This window comes from Stegodyphus dumicola, chromosome 1 (genome assembly GCF_044657685.1).
Source record: "Stegodyphus dumicola isolate Sdum_Otavi_A_Nest chromosome 1, ASM4465768v1".
NCBI classification, from domain to species: domain Eukaryota; kingdom Metazoa; phylum Arthropoda; class Arachnida; order Araneae; family Eresidae; genus Stegodyphus; species Stegodyphus dumicola.
The window spans coordinates 288,531,252-288,554,271 of NC_140768.1; the positions used below are offsets into that span (position 1 = coordinate 288,531,252).

At 30.1% G+C, this 23,020-nt stretch overlaps 1 protein-coding gene across 3 annotated transcripts in view; it reads right to left on the reverse strand.

Annotated features, from left to right (window-relative positions):
- l(2)k01209 (uridine-cytidine kinase-like lethal (2) k01209) overlaps positions 1-23,020 on the reverse strand; it is a 73,947-nt gene that overhangs the window by 24,711 nt on the left and 26,216 nt on the right. For all 3 annotated transcript variants that reach the window (XM_085808363.1, XM_085808360.1, XM_085808372.1), the window contains exons 5-8: positions 19,997-20,068; positions 15,722-15,911; positions 10,517-10,578; positions 3,790-3,806 (exon numbers count right to left, since the gene is read on the reverse strand). In XM_085808363.1, coding sequence (XP_085664489.1) covers positions 3,790-3,806; positions 10,517-10,578; positions 15,722-15,911; positions 19,997-20,068 — 341 coding nt within the window. The remainder of the gene's footprint in view (positions 1-3,789; positions 3,807-10,516; positions 10,579-15,721; positions 15,912-19,996; positions 20,069-23,020) is intronic.

Below are 23,020 nucleotides of genomic sequence, written 5' to 3' on the forward strand. Positions count from 1 at the left end.
TCATTATATTCTCTCCAGCTGATTATCATTTCAAGCATATTCGTAACTTCCTTGAAGATCATTTCCAACAGCCAAATATCATTTTGAAATGTCTTGAAACAATTCATTAATGATACAGAATTCTATGTCACCAACAGATCTGTTTCGTTTTAACAAAAATGCATACATTCCAATGGTTCTTATTTTAACCACTCTCATCCTCAAATATACTGCTTTAAAAAGCTGGTGGTTAAAAAATAGAAACTATTTTTGCATGACTTATTACTTCTATATCCAGTGCTAAATAATATTAAGAGAGTACTTTAGCAAAAATTCATAATGAATAATCTCAAATGCTCTGTGGATTCTCAAAACACTTGCTAATATCACATATAAGTGGATCAGGATGTAATTTCATGAAAGGATTACAACACTCTACCAAACAAATACTAAATTTACAACTGTCGTTTTCACATAACCTCTATACAGTTTGAATAAAATAACTGTCAAGTAAATATAATATGACTTACAGCACTCATGTAGTTATTCACAAACTATGTTCCTTAGATAATCTTGGTATGCTCTTGTGTCAAGATCACCTAATCATGAAAAATGAGGGGATAGCAAGTACCATGGTGTAAGAAGATCAAATTCCTATACTAAACCTAAGAGTACTTTCCAGCTGGATTTATTAGCTTTGTATGGATATGGTGAATATCAGAGCTATAGTTCCTTCCAGATTACCACTCCAACAATGAAATTTGGTGGAACAATGTTATTTTGTGGGGCTTCATTTCACGATTCATAATTTATTTGACCCTGTATCATCTAGGAAAACCAAAGATTATAATCAACACTTAAGATGCTGAATAATAGTATTTTTATACTACATCAATAACTTATAAAAGACCTTTTTCTTCACCAAAACAATAACACCATTGCAGTACTGCTCAGATAAAGAATAATATGAAAACTCTCTATTGAAAAGATGAAAGAACAACCCAAACTCTCAATCTGAATCTTAATGAGCATTTTCATGATGAATTAGATCATCCGACATCTGCATATGGAAACTGTCTAAGGAGTACAGGTTGAACTGGTAGCTTCGTTACAGACAAGCTTAATGTTAATAAAAATTTTGTAGAAATTATGCTACAAAATATAACAGTCAGCCCAAAAGCCTAAGATTTTGGCACAAAAAAATAGACATGCAATGAAAGATCTTTTATGCTAAAGACTAGATACCTGAATATTAATGATAAAGCAGTGTGCAAAAATTAGTGCACTGCTTTATCATTAATAGTCAGGATTACTTTAGTATAATGTCAGATCACTCCTTGGAAAACAAAAATATTGAACCTGAATAATGGAAAATATGCAAGTTTAAGGTTACATCATTTAAATTTCTCATAATTTATAAATGATCCATTATTTTCATGTTAAATGGTAGTAATATTTATAGATCATAATTAAGCAACGTTTTAAAGTACTATGGTTAGTTTCATTTTTGGATGGGTTTTTCTAATTTTTCATAGTTTTTTAATTAAAAATTAACATTAAAAAAACTTGCTATTTCAAGAGCTCTTATGAGATCTCTTTTAAAAAGACTTTAGTTTTTAAAGCATTTGCAAAATCATCAAAACACTATGCAATCGTTTTTCTATATAAAAATACAAACATTTGAACTTAAATAACCAAATCAACAAACAAAACTAACATTTCTGATTAAATGAAATTTACCAATTTATAGTTAACAAGTTTCTTCACCCAAAAAGAGTGATCACAGAGCATAATTTCAAAAAGAAATCAGTTATTGACTATGTATACATATGTCAGACACGGAAACCTGAAATTTATTTGGAAATTCTTAGAGAATCTTTTAATTCCTAAAACCAAAAGAAAAAAAGGGAGGAGGAATTCTTCGCAGACACAAAATTCTAAAATGACTGTGCAATGCCATATCAAACATCCAAGAATTATTTTTCTGTTGCTTTTGATACATTCTGCAGAACATTTAATAATCAAATAATTGTTCTTGACCGTTTCAAATTCAACTACAAGAGCTACAATGTAGCCTTTATATTTACCTAAATTCAATGCCTGTAAATTTTTTTTCATGAAGTTTACCAGAATTATCCAGACACTGAAATCACTGCATGAAGATGTTAGTTGAAATCACTTTTCAACTCTAAAAAATATGAGCAATAAGACTTTAAAGTGAAGATACACCATACCATTAGAATGAAAAGAAAGCCATTTGAACTCACTATACCATAAATTGCCAAATCAGTTTTCTTTATTAATGGAACTGAAATCTTAAAAGCCTTAAGACAGTCACAATGTACATAATTTTAAGTTGGAAATCCTGGAACATGGCTATAAAGCCCCCCCCCCCTCCAAAAAGAACCAGTAAACCTATGATATCAAGATTTCCCAAATTCTATCATATCTGTATGTTATGATTACTCTTAATATATATATATAATTTATTTACTAAAGAAATATTGATTATAGTATGTCCTAATATGTATTATATATATATGTATAGTTACATGCATACAGGTTCATAATTAACTGAATGCAATCAGAACCACTGAAAGCATAATGAAATTTATTTTCCAAAAACATTTCACAGATCTGGAACTTTCCATACAAAAGTACTTCTACAGCTCATCTCAGAATGGCAGAGCACAATCTGTAGTTACCACTTGAAATTACTAAGAACGCCAAACTCGTGGCAATGCAAACAGCCTCAAAAGCGTAAGTCCAAACGATAATCTCTCAGTACTCTTAGCTAAACTGAAAACTGACGCTCTCTCCAGTCCTACATTTAGTTTTCCCCTCTCCGCCAGAGAAATTCCCAGTAGCCTCAGTTTTTCAAAATTGCTAGAATGCACATACAGTAGCATAGGGCCGGTACAATTATAGTTACACAGGAATCAGATCACAATGTAGTCAACTAGTTGCCAAGCATGGCGACAATTGGCAATCTCTTACCAAATCTGGCAATAAAAATTAGTTGCCAAAACCACTACCAGCTTGGTGCTATTTACCTCAATGTGAAATGAACTTACCCATTGTACCTCTATTTACTGGCAATGCTTCACATTCTGAAGCTTTTCAAACTATTTATACAAAAGATACTACAATTTACATTACAAAATTGCTAGAATGCTAGAACTTCACTACATACATGCAAAATTTGTAACAATATATATTCTTAAATATACAAATATTAAAAACCATACTTCTAAAATTATGAATGGATGAATGAAATTCACAAAAAATTTTAATTTCACAGTTTTTTGTTACTTATGTGTTTCTGTATGGCCATCTCTTGACTACTTCATTACTTTAGTTTTATTTAGAAATGAAGTTGAAATATGGAACGATTACTCAGTTGGCTATTTTAACTTTTTCAGAACTTAATTTTTATTGATTACTAACACTTCCACAAAATTGCTTTTGCAATTTCCTTCTATAAATTACACATGATTATTTTAAAATTTAAATTAACATACTCACACATAGACAAAGGCATGCATTAAATAAATTTACTGAAATGATGGTCACAACTATTTTAATCTGTAACATTTTTAATTATAATCATTTGTCATAAATGTTTTAGTTTACAAAAATAAAAACACTATAATCATTCACACCATATAAAACTATATAAAAAATAAGCACAATGCACAAACTTTAAAAAAAGGGGGGGGGATTAGTTTTAACAGATTAACACTTATAAGAAAACTTTCAATCACATAAGAACTTACTTATTAAAGAATGTCAAGCCATCTTAGAACTTACCTTAATTTTAGGCCTCTCTAAAAAGAAAATGAAAAATAAACATTACACTTGACAACAAAATAAATTTAAAGTGAGAAGCTGTTAATTTCTTCAACAATGTACAACAGATTTACTCCAATAGGTTATGGAACCCATAATAATTTTTTATTTAAGATTTATAAAACTTTTATTTAAAGATTTATAAAACTTATTTTCAACTCTGCTATGACATATAATTTTCCCAAAAAGAAATTGAAACTTTCACAAGGAGAACTGAAGAACACATTTAATTTCATCTTATGTTTGATATCTACAAATAAAAGATGGAAAATATCACTCATATTATGGATAGACTTATACACAAATACAATTTAAATTTTATTTTAGCACTTTCTATATATTTTCTCCCCCCCCAAAAAAAGTGTAATCAACAAAATTCTCAAATATTTCAGGGCTACCTAGGAAGGTGGCAATTATGATGATGTAAGGAAAACAGTTCATAATTAAATAACACATTATTAACTAAAAATTTCTCTCTGTTAAATATAAAAAAGTTTAATTTTAAGTAGTTAATAAAATGGATTAGAATAAATTAAATAAAGATAATTTTATATGATCAGCAATTAGTTATAATAAAGATTTTAAACTTATGTCATGCCTTTCAATACATATCCATCGCAAAAATCCTAAATACATTCAAAATTACTTAATTGTGATTTATTAATACATAAGAGTACCTAAACATAACCAGAATGACAACACAGGTGAGCATTTTGTAAAGATGAATCTAGTCATTAGACCATGTTATTAACCATATTATTAGCTCAGGATTTTCTGCATCTATTTGCCAAGTGGCATCAATTTGAGTATAGTTCATCCTCATTGCTGATTTGTGTATATTCTTACTTATAGCATGCTGCCATTTTCATGATGTGCAACAATAACAAAATATGTGAAATTTTATTTTTTATTCATGGAAATTGTATCTGAGGACACTGCTATCCTTCAGCAACCTTTTAATAAAGTTTCATTAGTATATGAGTGGTTATCCAGATTTTAAAATGGCATCTTCTCAAATAAAGACTGCTACAGCTTGAACTCAATTTGACAAGCAGTAATGAGAAAGCAATAAGAAAATATAAGAGCTACTAATGAAGCTAAAAGACTATTGACCAGATTATTGAAGAAACTGCCTCTCTACCAATTTTGGGGGTAGAAACACATGGTCTTTGCATCTCATTCACAATACTCATGAAAAAAACTCAATAAAAACAATTCAAAGGATATATTGATAAAAAAAAAGTATTGATAGGAAGAAGTGGAAGAAAATATGAAACTTTCCTTGAATAATACAGTTAAATCTCATTAACCCATTAATGCATTTGCCCGCGTCTGACACGGGCAAAATTACCAGCAGATTTGCACATGCCCATGTCTCACACGGGTGATACTGTATCTTGCATTATTTTATTTCTAATGCCCATCTGAGATCCGTTCTAGTAAAATTAGGTATGCTAGATTATAATTAAACTTATTTACCATTAATAGCACCACTATGCTGCCTTTTTCTTGTGCAAACCATGTGGTGCATTTTGATAATTAGCTAAAAGTTGGTTAGGAATTTTTTATTATAAAGCAGTTGTTTGGTGTGAAAAAGGTAATATATCTATTTTTTATGATGTTAATTATCATAAAAGTAAACAGTGAACCATAAATTAATTTTTACTAAGTGTTTTTGTAACTTTTTGTAATTATTATTAATTTTTATTAATATTTTTTCACCCGGCTTCCTAATCACCTCTCACAGCTGAAATTGCAAAAAATAACTTACACTATACCTATATATTCATTTTCTCTTCAATCATTTTTTCCCAGTTTTTTCAAAATAAAAACCTTGTATTTTATAATGGGATAATGCAAAATATTTTTAAAATGAACTGCTTCTTTATTCTTCATGAAACTGTACAGGAATTTCAGTGTTTTCAGATTCATTAACATAAATTATTAACTATCGGCTCTTCGAACTTTTGCTCAGATTAGCACAAATGAAACATATACAGTCAAAAGTCGTTAATTCGGAAACCTATAATCCGGACCTCAAAGCTAAAAACTTTCTGCGCATGCGCCGCATTGGCAAATGCGCACAGGCGTTTTACGCGTGCGCGTAAGACCTTGACTACTGCGCATATGCGTGTGCGCAAGTGCAGAATACGTTTTCGCCTGCGCGTTTAATGTATAACGGACGGTGTAAGCTAAAATTACCTAATTATCTATTTCAGTTAATGTTAATGATTGCGTTGTTCCTTAATCTTCGAATTGGATCCCGCTTATTATTTTTTGCAGACTGTAAGAGCAATTTTATAAAAGTAAACGTGAACTTTCGATTATGTCAAATAGAATTTCCGATGCTGGAACTTCCAAAGGATCTACAAAACGAAAGTATGTTTCGATGTTCAACAAATAAAAAGTGGAATTGCTGCAAAAAGTGGATAAAGACATGAAGAATGTGACAGAGAGGTTAGTGAAAATGAAAAAATTTCGATTGACAAGTTAGTCGGTATTCTCGGCACAGCAATTAACGGGACTTGAACAGCAGGACTTTGTAACTGAACAAGAAATTATGTCTGTTTATAGAATTAAAGAGAAAGTATTATCACATAAAATGAAGCAACTTAAACAACTTACATTGAAAGAAATGTTTAATAAAGTAAACAAATAAATATTAAGCTTTTTTTTTTTTTTTTTTTTTTTTGTAAATTTTGATACCCTTTAGATCATAATTGTTCTTTATTTCATAAATTACGGTTTCATATTTTTAATTTTAGAATTTCTGCATGCCATCTTACGAGATTTAAACTGATGATCTATAATCCGGAAAAATCGATAATCCGGAATCGCCGACATCCCGACGAGTCCGGATTAACGAATTTTGACTGTATTTCCAAATCTTTCTCTATGTCACTGTTCAAGTTTTATTCTTTCTTTGAACTGTAGACCTTCATGAAAGACAGAAACAATGCTTTCTTTTTAAAAAGGGATTATTACAACACCGCTTTTTTTATTATTCTGAAAGTCTGGCGGAAGGTCTGATGTGCCCAGAAGATTTCTTTGATCGGGTAAGGATTTTTTCCCCCAATAATCCCCTGGGTCCTAATGCAGTTGAAATCATCAATCAAAAATGTACTTTATGAAAAATGGTGTCCTGTTGGTTTCTTTTCAATGATGAATTGCTCTATTATTTAAAAAAAAAAAAAAAAAAAGTGTCACAAAATGCAAAAATCATTGAGCTTAGGAAGGGGGGAAATGGACATTCTGAATGATGTGAATAATGCTAAGTTGAAATAAAAGAATAGAAATTTTTATAAAATTTAGGGGTGAAAAAAGTACACTATTAATAATTTTAAAAAATTAAGGAAAAATCAAAACTGCTTGTGCAGCTAAAAACTGTGTGTCTGTTTGAAAAGGAATGCAGACTGCAAAAATGAAAAAGCTTAAAATGGCTTAAAGTGGGTCAGAAAGATTCAAGCACAAAATGTTAGTCCTTGGTGCACTTACACAACAGAAAGCCTGATGCTTTATATGCGAGTGATTCTGAATGCTCAACTGGACGGTTACAAACATTCAGGAATGGACAAAGCGTAATTTAAAAAACTAAAAAGGTTTGTGGTTACAAAACTGATCGAAATATAGAGACAATTAATATTTTTGAGAGCATATTTATGAAAGAGAAACTGCTTTGAAGTTTTGAAGAAGGATGCAATATCTGATATGCACAATGTTGATGACACTGCATTTTTCTTACAAGTACTTTCTGTTTACACCTTAATTATAAAAGGTCTAAAATGCTCTGCGGATAAGTGCAATAAAGAAAAGTTTACTGTGCGCGTGGTTTGCAATATGAATAGCACTGTAAAACTATCATTAGTTAAACTATCCTCAAAATTTAATTATTGGCAAATCAGAAACACCTAAATGCTTTAAATCTGTGAATACCAATAAATTATGACTTCACAAAAAGAGCATAGATTACCTCAGAAATTTTTCACATGAGCAAAACAACCAGCAACAAGGCAGAAGGGTATGCCTGATTGTGAATAATTATGGTCCCACTGCGCAGTTTCAGGATTGAAAGCCATACAACTGGAGTTTCTTCTTTTAATCAACTACCTTGTGATCAAGGGAAAAGCTTGAAGCTTGGGACATAGCTTGAAGTGTTACTAACAAAGAGAACTAATTCATTAAAATCATTCATTGCTTTGATAAAAAGGCTGAGTTCAAGATAAATCCATTAGATGCCTTGATGTCATTTAAAGCAATATGAAGAGAAATAACATCAGAAATAACTGTAACTGTTCCGGCAAAGTAAAATTTGTCAGAAGTGATAGTTCCACTACAGAAAACACTATAATGAAACTACAGCAGCTTGAATATGATATAACAGATGCACAACTTGAATTATGCTTCCATTTGGTGAATATGTTCAATGGATGACAATATCATAATATGCAATATTACAATGGATGCTGAGATTGTTGATGCCATTAATGAGATAATGAAACACTTATCAGGCAGTGATCCTTATTTTTCAGATGTAGATGAAGACAAAAAAAAAAAGACTGTACCACTCAAAACGAAAATCCAGTTTGCATGATAGAAGCTTTTATAACGTTTCAAACTATATGTCTCTTTGTGATGCAAAAACAGATTCTAGAGCTACTTTAGAAACTGAAGATAAACTTAATGATTTTTAAAGATACTGAAGTCATAAAAAGAAAAAAAGAGAGAGAGAGAGAAGAAATGAAAAGAAAACTGAATTACATATTAAAAAAAAAAAAAAGATTTAAAAGGTTTTCTTGGTATACAAATAATTTAGGTAATTGTTCAATATAACATGCAGAAAAATAATATTCAATTAAAACATGTTAATTTGCTATAAAAAATGATAACACTTGTCATCTACAGAACACAATGTGGGTTTCTTAAAGTGTGTATACACTACGTATTTCTACTCTCATTCATTTCTGGATAAGATGTATTCCGGATTAACACGAACAATATGTTAATCATTGTGAATGTTCGCATAAATGAGGTTCCACCGCACTTCATGTGAAAAGTTCCAGAATTGTTTATATTTTTCCAACAATAAGCAAAGTCAGTGAGAAAAGCATATCAATACCAGTGCAGAACACTTTGAAAAGAACTAAAATACATAAGTATACATAATTGCTTAAAAATAATTCCAGTTATCATTAAATACCCCCTCATAACATTAGCATGATTATTTATAAAAATGAATTTCCCCTAAAAGGTTTCCAAAAATTAATCATGAAACTAAAATGGGGAAATATGTTTAGTTTCAGATATACAAAACTCAACATACATTGTGTGATACTAAATATAATATTGTTTACTACACATAAATTTTACCACACAATACATATTATGTATACACAAATTACATACCACAAAATATATACTGTATTCACGAAAATAAATTCAATATATATTATGCGGTATACATAACAAGTTTTTCTGAAATTAAACATTTATGCGTTTTAACTTGAAAGGATCAAGCTATTTCATTTGATAACTATGGATAATGTATATCTCCTTCTAGACTATATCACTATGCTTTATTAATTCGAGATTTCATTTCTTAACCCTCTGACTGCTCAATTTGTGGACCGAAATCAAAAATTGTGTAATTTTTTGGGCATATTTTAAATCTATATATATATTGGAGAATTGAAAAATGCATCTTTCCTTTCTAGAAAATATTTTTTATATAGATTTTTATCATGAGAAACTAAGTTGCCAGAAAAACCAATTTCAGATGTTATCACAAAAAAAAATTTTTTTTTTAATAAATTTCAGTTGAATTACAGTTAATTTTTATTTATTGCATAATATAAAAAAGTAAAATATATAAAATTTAAGAAAATATAAAGCACTGAGGAAAAAATATCTTAGAAATGCAGTTTAGTAAAATATAGTTCAAAACAGGGTTCAAGGCAAAGTCCAACTTCACAGTCTTTGCACCAGATTCAATAAATCTAATTAATAATCAATCTAAATATTAATCTAATCAATAAATCTAATCAATAATCTAATTAAATAATCAAGATAATCGCTGAATGTTTTCTAGCAGCCATTTCTGTAAGAAAAAAGCAGCAAAAAAGTGGAGTGTGAGCGATAATACCACGTGCCTTCAAACGGCACAATTTAGTGGACAACTAACGATATCTGTTGGCCAAAGCTTAAACTAAACGTCTAATACTGTATATAATTTATTTCAGTGGTTAAATGGGGGAAAAACGGGATGTGCTCCTCAATAAAGGAAGAAAAACACATGCCTGCGGAAATTGTGGGATGAGCAGATTTCGCTACATTTGAATTGCCCGTGGAAATCGTGGGATGAGCAGCCACAGGGTTAATAGTTGTGTGAACATTTAAAACAGAGTTTAAATATTCAGTATGTAATCTAACAGCACCTCTGTTAGCTAAAGCAGGCTAGCAACAATATTAATAATCTTCTCTGAATAAGAAGCACCTAAAATTTAGCACTTCAAATAAACAGCAAACAACATTTCAAATATCACAAGCATTTACTTTTTTGATTGAATGAATTGTTGACAAATGATACAGTGTTAATAAATTTGTAAGACAATTAGAAGTTCTTTAAATGCCATGGAATTCACATACAAAGGGAGAGGGGAATTAAGGCTTTATTAAAAATATGTTCACTTACCAATTGTAACTGAGTGTGTACATGTTGAACAATAAGGGAAATGGCAATTTCATTCTCACCACCTTTGAAAAGGAATTAAAAAATATACATTTAAGATACAAATCCTCCATAAAATAAATTCATTATCTCAAAAATAAAAACTTCTTTAAATTTATCACACAGTATAAAAAAATCATAACTATTTTATAAAAAACCAGGCATAAAATTATAACAATTCATGAAAATATATTCTGCATTTGAGAAAACATCCACCTATTAATTATTTGTTCAAAAGGAAACTGAATGAAATATAAAACACATTTTTACTAAATATTTCTTGAAAACATTGCTAGTGAATATTAGCTAGATAACAAATTTAGTACCTCAAGAAAAATGTTTTACTTTAAACTACAGAAAAACAGTAAAACATGATAAATCACAAGCAGTGCTTGCACACACATTTGCATAATAACAATTGATCTGCTGGGACAAACAACACAAAAAACAAACAATTTTACAAGAAAATTAATAAAAAATTAGTTTAACTATTTTTAAAAACGTCTTAAATGATAGGACTGAAATTCATATTTTTAACACCTCTCCTATAACTTCCAATTTTGTAACACCTACAATACCAGGAGCTGTTTTTAGTTCTTAAAAACATTTCTTTAAATAAAAATAAAATTCTTTAAATAAAAGCTTTGTGAGGATGTCTGTGAGCTGTTTTTCACCAACAATGAGCATTATTTTAAGATTACCATTTAAGAACTTTTCATGTACAAAGTGCTTTTTTTTTATTGCAAAATTCTGGATTCTTGAACAAACAGCACTAGCATTATCAACTTGCAATGTGGAAATTTTATTCAATGGAGCAATATCATCAAATAATCATTTCAGCCAAGTGACTTCTTTAGCTATACACATGGAAAAAAAAAAAAAAAATTACAAATGTGAATTGTAAAAGAAAATTTAGCAATAATTATCTGTAGGCAATTAAATTCCAATTTAATAATTCTGCTATGTGTGGAATAGTTCAAAACGAGAATCGACACACAAGACAATGACAGCTTTTTTCGCCAAGCAAGTAAGATGCATCACGCATCGGAAAAGCTGATATCTTTCCCTTCTGTAATTATGCTGTAAAATTACTTTTCAATTAACCAAGAAAGTCTACGTTAAGTTTTAAACTAAATATATAAAAGGACAACTGGTCTGAGTTTTTCCATCATGGAAGTTCGGCGACATTACAACTGCAATAGCCAGGTAGATGCGTTTTCCCACATTCTCCCAACAAAACACAGAAGAAAAAAAAACATTGAGCTGGATGCATTTCCCCACATTTTAATAACGAAAAACATAAAGAAAAAAACAAAAACAATGAAAAAAATCTAACAAAATAAACACACATGTATCCTTTAACTTAAAGAGCTGTAATTCAGTTTGTTTACAGTTTGTTTGAAAAATAATATTCAATTAAAACATGTTAATTTGCTATAAAAAATGATAACACTTGTCATCTACAGAACACAACATGGGTTTCTTAAAGTGTGTATACACTACGTATTTCTACTCTCATTCATTTCTGGATAAGATGTATTCCGGATTAACACAAACAATAAGTTAATCATTGTGAATGGTCGCATAAATGAGGTTCCACCGCACTTCATGTGAAAAGTTCCAGAATTGTTTATATTTTTCCAACAATAAGCAAAGTCAGTGAGAAATGCATATCAATACCAGAGCAGAACACTTTGAAAAGAACTAAAATACATAAGTATACATAATTGCTTAAAAATAATTCTAGTTATCATTAAATACCCCCTCATAACATTAGCATGATTAGTTATAAAAAATGAATTTCCCCTAAAAAGTTTCCAAAAATTAATCATGAAACTAAAATGGGGAAATATGTTTAGTTTCAGATATACAAAACTCAAGATACATTGTGTGATACTAAATAAAAGTATAAAAAGCATACAGTATAAAAAAGATAAAAAAAGATACAGTATAAAAAAGATACAGGATAAAAAGCAAAAATCATATTGTTACATTCATATATATATTAAGAAAGCCTATACAAAAAAAGACTGGAATACTTATTTATGGCAGCACTGCTTAAAAGAAGAAATGCTTTCATGAAGGGCTTTTTGAAGGAATTTAGGCATCTATAGAAAAAATAGGTTTACTTAACTACAATATAAGGGTATTTACATATTAGCACCATAGAAGATGACACTAAATTTTCAGAAAGCTCTGAACTTTTGCAACCATGCCATAAATACTTCTTCTGTTTCAGTGAAGGTGTCGCCATTCTCTATGCATTCTTTTTGTTGCATTCCAAATTCCAACAATTTTTACTACAAAATTGTGTTTTTTTTCTCCTTTTGTTGTTTTTAATTTTAAATTCAGCTTTAAAGTATGATCTCATGGAACTTGTCTGCAAGGAAGCTGTTGCTATAAAATTTCCATATGACTTCACTACAAAATCATAAAGGGTCCAATTGCTTTGAATTTTTTTTTAGAACTATCATTGGAATTTTTTCACCAGAACAAATGCTACAAAAATCTATTTGTAAGTTGGCTTACTGAATAATTTTCAGGATAAATAGTTAAAAAACAAAACATGTATGTATGAAAATGTGTATGTATGTAACATGCTTATAGTACAACAACCTGTTTCACTCTGTGCATATGATCCTAAGGCTAAAGCTTAGTTGCAGTTTTACCCATTCATCTATTATTTTGCTTTTCAGAAGAAAAATGTGAAATATAGATAACTATCAAAGAAAGTTCAGGGGTTGGACAAAAATATGGAAACACCTTTAAAAAAACATGTTTCTTTGCTTAATATGGTGTAGGAAACCCGTTGGCATCCAAAACAGCTTGCAGTCTTCTCGGAATGGATAAATACAGTTCCTGTATGTTTGCCAAGGGAATATTATACCATTCTTCCTACAAAACGGTGGCAAGTTCAGATAACGATGTTGGCGGTGGATAACGAGAACGCACTTTCCGTTCCAATGTAGACCACAAAGGTTCGATAATATTCAGGTCTGGTGACTGGTCGCAAGGGGAAATGGGAACACCATATACCTGCCAACCTCTAAAGATAAAAATTCAGAAGATTTCTCCCCCAAATTCAGAAGAACACGAAGAATTAATATCATGCTTTGATATTAAAAAAATAACAATTTATACAAATAGAAAAAAAGAAAATTGTATACTTACATTAGTAAATCTCAATTAAGTAGTAACTAAAAAAATTATTAAAAAACAAAACAAGAACTTAATGTTACACAAAAAAATTATTGCAATGAATTTAGAGTGCATTTTTTGGCTTTAGCCAAAAATTCTTTGGAAAATTTCCTGTCATAACAATTAGTTTCCTCATAACATTTAGCAATTAAAATGTTTTCTAGAGTGGTAAAATCCTAGTATGCGGTACAGCCTTGGCGCGACTTTGAAAATTATCGCCAACACCAAAAATGATCCAAAGAACGTCTATATATATATTATACACACATAGTATATATACTATATACATACTATATACTATGTTTAACTGTATATTTTCTTTGAATGACCCGTTAACTACTCACCGTATATGTCCCGTTTTTACTGCTCATCATAAAGTCACCAAAAGTAGCCAAATCCCGTGTGCACCGGATACTAGGATTAAACCTCTAGAGTTTTTGGTGAAATTGAAGAACGAAACGTAGTTTTGTTTTTCTTCACAACAACTCTCTCGCACTCAGCATTACTGTGTGAAATTACGAGAATGTGACAATCCACGCTCGCTGAGTAATTCCCTTGCTGCTGAAGCGAACGCGAAAAAATAACCTGGTGCCCACAAAGAAAAGAGTGGGAGAAACAAGTTCAGCGCATTGGATTGGCTGGTTAAGCGGTGAGTTGGGAGAAACCGCAGGTTACTGGATTCGAAATAGTCGGTAAAACATGACACAATTGACAAAAATCGCTGAATTGGCGAAAAATTCTAAAATTTCGACAAAAATCACTAAAAACACTTGAAAAAGGAAAAAAATCGTAAAAAATGGATTACGATCGTAAAATCGTAAAGACAAACGCATTTTCGTAAAAATTCGTAAAAGTTGGCAGGTATGGAACACTCATCCTCGTGCTCAGAAAACCAGTCCTGGACAATGTGAGCTGTGTGAACAGGGGCTTTGTCGTCTTGGAAGACACCACCACCATCGGGGAACAAAGTTTGTACCATGGGATGAACTTGATCGGCCTAAATGTTCACATAAGTCTTGGCAGTCATGTGCCCTGACACAGTTATCATGGGGCTAGCAGAGAACCCAGATATGGCTGCCCAAACCATAACAGAACCCCCGCCATGTTTCACTCTTGGCAACAAGCAGTCTGTATTATAGGCTTGAGATGGCGTTCTCCAGACGTAAACTCGGCCAGAAGTGAGAAACAATGTGAAAGAAGACTCGTCAGACCATATTACTCGCTTCCACTGCTCTATAGTCCAGCAGGCTTTATGACTTAAACACCACCTTTTCCTGTTATGGGCATTAGCATCACTGATGAGTGGCTTCTCAATTGCAGCACGGCCAGCAAGTCCCTGTTTATGAAGCTCCCTTCTAATTGTTTTGGTACTCAAAGGGTTCGGTAACACAACATTCATTTCAGCAGTAACTTTTGCAGCTGTGGTCTTCTTATTTTTCGTCACAATTGCCCTTAATGATCGTCTGTCACGATCACTCAGGACACACTTTCGTCCGCACTGTGATTTAGCAGATGATGTTTTTCCGCTTTTCAAATATGCAGAATAAATCTTCGATACAGTACCTCTTGAAACACTAAACACCTCGGCTACCTTCTTACGGAAGCACCTACCATACGTGCTCCAACAATTTGCCCACGTTCGAAGTCTGTTAACTCTGACATAATGCAATGACAACCTCACATAACAGTACGCCGACAACAACTGAACTGTTTAGCACATTTACGAAGTTGTATAGGTGGCGTCAGTAGTCCAAAAACGCCAGCGACACCTACATATTTCATTAAAATCAATCTTTCTTTTCAAACGTGCATTTCACAAGGTGTTTCCATATTTTTGTCCATCCGCTGTATATTAGATGAAATAAAAATACATCTGAATAATTGCTTGTGAGATTACATAAAATCAAAGACACCAAAAGCTAAAATTTTATAAGTTACATTTTTACAGTGCAAAATAAAATAAACACAAACCTCTAGGAACAATAAGATCAGCATGTACCACTGTTGGAGCAATATAATAGTCAAAAGCTGGCTTTACAAATTTTTCATACTGTTTTAAAACTCCTTCTAAATCCCGTCCTCTGTCCATAATATCCCGTCTTAATCTTCTGGCTAACCGTATATCAGAATCCGTCTCTATGTACACTTTCATATCCATCATCTAAAGATAATTAGAAAGAAATAGTTAAAAGAAATTATTTGCTTTTCTTAAAATGTGTATGGAAAATTTAATATAATGTATGTCATAAAGGAAACAAAGATAATGTTTTTCCCCAATTAATTAAATTCTAAAACAAAATAAGTATTACATAGAAAAACAAATGTAAATCAAAATTTTTACTTTTGATTATTTCAGAGACATTTCAAAGATATGCACACATTTAGACTTTACATACACGCAATAAATACATATATATTATACATTAGTTTAAAATACGTAAAAGGCAAATAAAAAAATATACAGTAACTGTATTTTCCAGCATATAACGTGCACTGGTGTATAATGTGCATCCATAATTTCGAGCTATATTTTTTAATTTTTAGGTATATCAGCCATATAACACTCACCCAGTTCTTTAAGAAGAAACCTCAAAGATATATGTGCAATGCCTTTATCTTTTGAGGTCACTTATTCGAAGATTTGTCCTACCCTTTCGAACAATGGCGTACCAAAATGACAAACGATAAGGGGAACAATAGGTATATGGGTTAAATGCTGAAAGGAGTAAATATACCTATATTGTAGAATTTTGAGAAGAAAAGGATTAATTTGGATTAAGCATGCACTTCCAACACGAAAGATTATGATTCGGATGTTTTCTCCAACAGTGGTCATTTGAAGCCATGATTTTGAAGTGAACATTGAAGGTTTTAGTTAAAAACAATTTAACTAGCATTTCTTTTAGAATATGGCTCCTGACAAACAAAACAACACAGTACTGATTTCAAATGCAAAGTCATTTAGTTTGTGAAAAACATTGAAGTCCTGCTACAGCAAGGCTGTATGGTGCTGGTGAAAATGGAACGGGTGATAATTATTTATTTATGGATCAGAGTAACAGTGATGGTGAACATGAAACATAAATCAATGGATGTGCCTGAAGATATAACGGAAAACGAACTTTTGATGTAATTAAAAGTTTTTCAAGTTCAAATGGTATGTGTTCAAATGGTTTCAAGTTCAAATGGTACATGTACATATTGACAGTGAGAGGCAAGTCATCTTATTTACATTGCTGCATTTCCCTCCGAATCTCCTTATAAAACAGACAAAATTTAACACATCAAGTTATTTTCCATTGCAGAAATCACATAAGAAGTAATTTACAGTATAAAAAGCAAAAATCATATTGTTACATTCATATATATATTAAGAAAGCCTATACAAAAAAAGACTGGAATACTTATTTATGGTAGCACTGCTTAAAAGAAGAAATGCTTTCATGAAGGGCTTTTTGAAGGAATTTAGGCATCTATAGAAAAAATAGGTTTACTTAACTTAACTACAATATAAGGGTATTTACATATTAGCACCATAAAAGATGACACTAAATTTTCAGAAAGCTCTGAACTTTTGCAACCATGCCATAAATACTTCTGTTTCAGTGAAGGTGTCGCCATTCTCTATGCATTCTTTTTGTTGCATTCCAAATTCCAACAATTTTTACTATGAAATTGTGTTTTTTTTTTCTTTTGTTGTTTTCAATTTTAAATTCAGCTTTAAATAACTTCATTTAACTTCTTAGCCTTCTTCTACTTAAATCTTCAGCTTAACTTCATTTACCTTCTTCGAAACATGTAAACTAATAATTGAACAAAGTTCGTTATATCAGTACTTTCAGCCAACTGCGATGCAAAATACTCACTGTGCTTTATTTTTTGAATACATGTCACTTATGAGATTTGCCATTTCATGAATTTGTCGACTTACTGTATCATTAGCTAACAGAATATCATTAAATTCATTAGTTGCTTTTTCATTGAATAATGTTAAAACAATATCTTCAGTTGCTGGTAATATTAGATTTTCTTCAATAGTATGAACCTGCCCAGTATTGGCAATTCTTAGACTTACTAGGTAACTAGCTTCCAAAGCTTTTTCACTTGATGTAATAAAAACTTTCATTACGTATTTACTACTTTTGAATTCAGATAATTTCCTCTTAAAATATTTTTCAGCTTTATCCTTTTAACCTCACATGCTTAAATTCAAGATGTCTTTTGAGAAACAATGGTTGCATACTTTAATTGGATAATAATTCACCGCAAACGACTCACTGCCATTGAGGGTCCATTTCATCTCCATTCCAAGTAAACTCAAATGATAAATAACTTTCATTATACTTTCTATACAATTTTTTTCCCCCTTTTCAATATCCTTAGTGGTAGTAGATTGTCCTGGATCCATCACCAGGGAAAATCATCACTTCACTTAATCACTCCTAGCTATTTTTCAATTTTGAAAAATCTAGGTTTGCTTTATTAGTTTTTCGCAAATATTTAGATGCACAATACATTAAAAGTTCTTCCAAAACAAACGACGATTTTATCAGATCGCGTAGAGAAGTCAGGAATGCAAAGCAATAAGAAGGCAAAATACCTGTCATTAGAGATAGCAAATCAAAGTTAAAAAATTATTTTAATTGAAAAGAGCAATATGAGACCAGAAACGTAATGTGTAAACATGCTAATAAATCAATAAACTCTAAAAAAATTTATGAGATACTACTGCTTTTTTATAGGAACTTATTTTTATTTCCTATTAAATGCAACATCCATTTCTATTACTCGTTTTAAAAACATAACTTATGACAAATTTTATTATGTTTTAAAGAATATTTGTGAAAATAAAAACAGATTATTTTGCTGAAGTCTTTGAGTGGCTATTGACCTTGAACAAAGCTCAGATCAGGTATATTTATGCGTGCTGCAGAAAACACTTAATGATGATATTGGGTATTTCATTTTTTAATTCAATAGTTAAAAATTCTTTGTTTCTTTGCATAACACTAGTTGAGAATCACCATTTAGAAACTGTTTAGATGGTTTCCCTTATGAAGAGAAAATTTAAAGGTGTAATTGATCCCAAATCAGACAACTCAGTGATACATAGAAGGGAATAAATAAATAAATATATATATAATGCCATTTTTCCGCATTATAGCACATACCTTTCTTCAAAAAAATTTTGAGAGATTTTTAAGTAATAATTTTAATTTATCTTGCCAAATTAAGTGTCTTTATAAAGTAATAGCCAAAATTAATTCTATTATATTTCGAAATTGTGTTATAAAATTCCTCTATATCTGTTATTTTAAGGATTTTTTTTTTAAATTTATCAAGACTCCATCTAATGTTTTAATGCATCTAAAATTTGTCATAGGTATCATGAACATATTTTATTAAATTTACAAATATTCATGGCTTCGTAAACAACGAAACATCATGCAAATGCTGCAGTAAACAAAAATGTTATTTTATGTCTTATTTCCTTGCAGTGTTTAATTTGTTTTACTATATATTTTACTGAAATTATCTAAATTCTTTAAAATTTTCGCTGGAAGGGATAGTTAAAAAAATATAAAAAATCATCGCTGCATAAATGATTAAAAACTTAATGCAAATGTTAAAATTTACATTGCAGAAAAGCAAAAATTGTAAGTCTAAAAAATATTAAAAATTTATGTGAAAATATAATGCTTAAAAGCGAAACCAGACAATTTAAAGTATGCAGTGTTTAGTTCAAATTTGACTTGTATACATTGTTCGTATATTTCTTATCTCAAATATTTTGTAGCAAAAAGCTTTCAAATCGGAAGGAGAAATTTGTGCGGTGTCAATGTTCTCGAATGAATGGAAAGAATTTACAAGATAATCTTCCTATTCTGAAGATGCAAAAACGAAAAGGGAACTTTAGGAAAAACCGGATCCTTAACACAAAGACCTTTGAAAGTGATAAGTAGTTAAGACTCCAGGGACATCAAACTTGACAGTTCACCCCACCTTTTCAGCTTGGAGAATGGGAAAAAAAGACATGATCACTAGAGAGAACATCCCCATCCTTTCAAACAAAGAATACCAAGGCCAACATAATGGCCATATAGCATCCCCAAAAAGTTAGTACACTGAAATTATGATTCTAAATGTTTCTGTCTGATGTTGCTAAAATTTGAAAATCCAATCCTTTTTACAGTGTCAAAGCCCTATGAAAAGCAATTAAAAATAATAACAAAAAAATTAACATACCTCTATAAGTTGCTTGTGTGCAAAAATGAGTATACCTTCAAATATAATTACATTAGCTCCATACATAGTTTTCTGTGGAACAAAGGAAAGCATTATTGTTAAATACTATAAAAATATTTAATTTCAAACTTCATGCATATTACAATAAAAGTGGGTTTTTTTATTATTATTTTCCTTTAAATATATCAATAACAGCCTACAAAAATAGACAATATTATCTTCCTGTACATATTTAAATAATAGTTTATACATTATTTTCATAACGAAATATCATTATCCTGTTATTTAAATATAAAAGTTTAATGATCTAGTTATCTTATTAGTTTGCCTGCACTTCTGCTTTCCTGAACTTTGACAAAATGCAAATTAATTAATGTAACATAAGAGCAGAGTTCTGGATTAATTAATGCAATATAAATGCAGAGACTGGATTCTCTATTTATTCCTTTCTGCTACCTGAACTGATTGACTGGCTTTAGTACTGGCAAGTCACATTTGCTTCACAATTATTTAGACCTCCCCGTCAAGATTTACTTATCACATGTTAATTTTATTGCATAGTTTACTTATTGTATTACATAGATTTTAATATTTATTCAGCATTTCCTGCAAACCAAGAGTTAATTTCTGTTATTTTATTAGTTTTTTATGTGCACAGCAATCAAGTTGACATGTTAATAAATAGGTATATTTTAAACCTTCAGTTGAATACATGTTCACGTTCATGTTAAAGTAGTGAAGGACCATACACATATACACATTTTTACATCTGCTTGCTTCATTTTTACTTGCAGATATGATAATATGGATATTGATATATAAAAAGTAGAAAGACCACAGAATTATAATTTTCTTGTAACTATACCTTATTTGCCAATCTAACATTTTTTTTTTTTTTTTTTTTTTTTTTTTCTTTTTGTAAATTTGACAAAATCTGACAGAAAAAAATAATTAAAATTAAGATTGAGAAACTAAATATTTAATAATAAAAAAGGAGGGCAGAAAACTTAATAATATTCAAATGATAGTGAATTGCATTTAAAGAAGCCTTCCATATACTATAAAAATAAATTCTAAATAAGCAAGTGCTGATTTAAACATGGCAAAATATTTTTTCTTTAAAACTCTTACAAAAAACCTTTAGAACAGCAAAAGAAAATCATTTCACATAGACTCCAGAAAGGACATAACAGTTTATTTAATGATTATTTTATGTTCTTGGAAACTGATTCTTTGTCATTATTATTTTCAGTGAAAATATAAATAGAATTTTACACATTTTATTTTAAAATAAAACTAGTAATAATTCCTGTGAATAAGTTATTTCATATTTGATTTAACAAAAAGTAGTCCTTCCTGTGTCACATGCATAAGTTTGTTGCACATTGATATTTGAGCTGGATTGCACACTGATATTCGAGCCTGGCGAAGATAAACTATTTCTTGGGTGTTTTTGTGGTTTTGTATATATATAACATGAATACAAGCTAGTTTTGCATAGAAAGTCTTCCAGGAGGCATTTTTTCTTTTAGACAAACAGATGTTACAATACCTGTCATATTAGTCTAAATAATTTACAAAAAAAACATAATTTTATTTACGGTGTCCATGGTACCAACAATACCACCTAAACAAAAATTTTCACCACACCCAAATAAAGAGAAAATTTTCAAATGTAACTTGAAGTACTTTTTATTTGACATTAGATAATTTCAAATAGAAATAATAACTTAAATGTTTGACAAAACTGGGGGAAAGGTACATTAAATAAATTACATCCTTAAGTTTAAGAGCTTAAAAAATGTGGTGTTAGTAAAATATGGAAGTTTGGGAAAACATGTACTTTCATGGTATAAATCATCATTAATTTTGTGCAAACTGGAAAACAGCCTTTCTATTTCTTTTAATTTTCTGAGTTTACTTATTGAGTTTGTAAATAAGCATTTCTTTCAGATTTAATTACTTATTATGATTTAAAACAACATTAAAATTTGTTTAAATGTTATTAACCTTTATTTTGAAATTAATACATTTAATATATTACACTAGGGAAGTCATCTTTTAAATTTCATTCATAAAAGAAGTTGAACAAATGTTGTTATTATAAAACTAAATAGTACAACACAGTGTATGGATCCCAGATTGAATGTTACTATCATTCTTAAACTTACATAAAATTTGAATTTCTCTCTAAACATTTTTAATGCTTAACTAGTATGAAACACATATAACCTCTGAAAAATCTGAATAAAAAGCTTTTAATTTTTATGGAAATATGTTTAAAAAATACCTTTTTTATAGATTATAATTAAAAATTAAGATTAATTAAAATAAATCACATAAACTACTTGAATCTGGTTGGTTAAAACAAAATTATGCATTCTGCAAACACAAAGAAAATTTAATTACAAAAGTAACATCAGACATAAATTTAGTTAACATAGTACAGCTAAAATTTTGAATTTTGAGCGCTACATTTTGAAAAAAGTATTCATATGAGTTTTACTACACTGGGTATTTTAGGAGTAGAACCAAAACAAGAAACCAACCAGTATGTTATTTTTGAAAAAAAGAACTCGAAAAAGGATTTAAAGACTTTGTACTGTATATAAAAATATCTAACTTTCTAACAACAAATTAACAATAGCCTTTTAACTCCCCTCTTCATTCTGAAAATAACAAAGCAATAACTTTTCTAACATAATCTTTAATTCCTTGCAATTCTAAAAAAGATCCGTCATCTAATCTCCATTGTGCACTTATTGATGGAATCTTAACCCAGCAAATAGCTACTAATCTGCTACATGATCAGGAATGTAATCTAGTATAAAAGATCTTTGCTGCACAATCTCTCTCTCTTTGGTTTCCACTCTTCTTCCTGGTTTGCTGTTCTCTCTGCTTTGTCTTGCTGCTAACTATGTGGCTCTTTAAAATGTGATATGCTATATAAAATTCTGGGGTGTGTCTTGTTCCCATGATGCATGAAGAAGAATAAGTTTTGATAATTAGTTCGTTGTCCAGTAA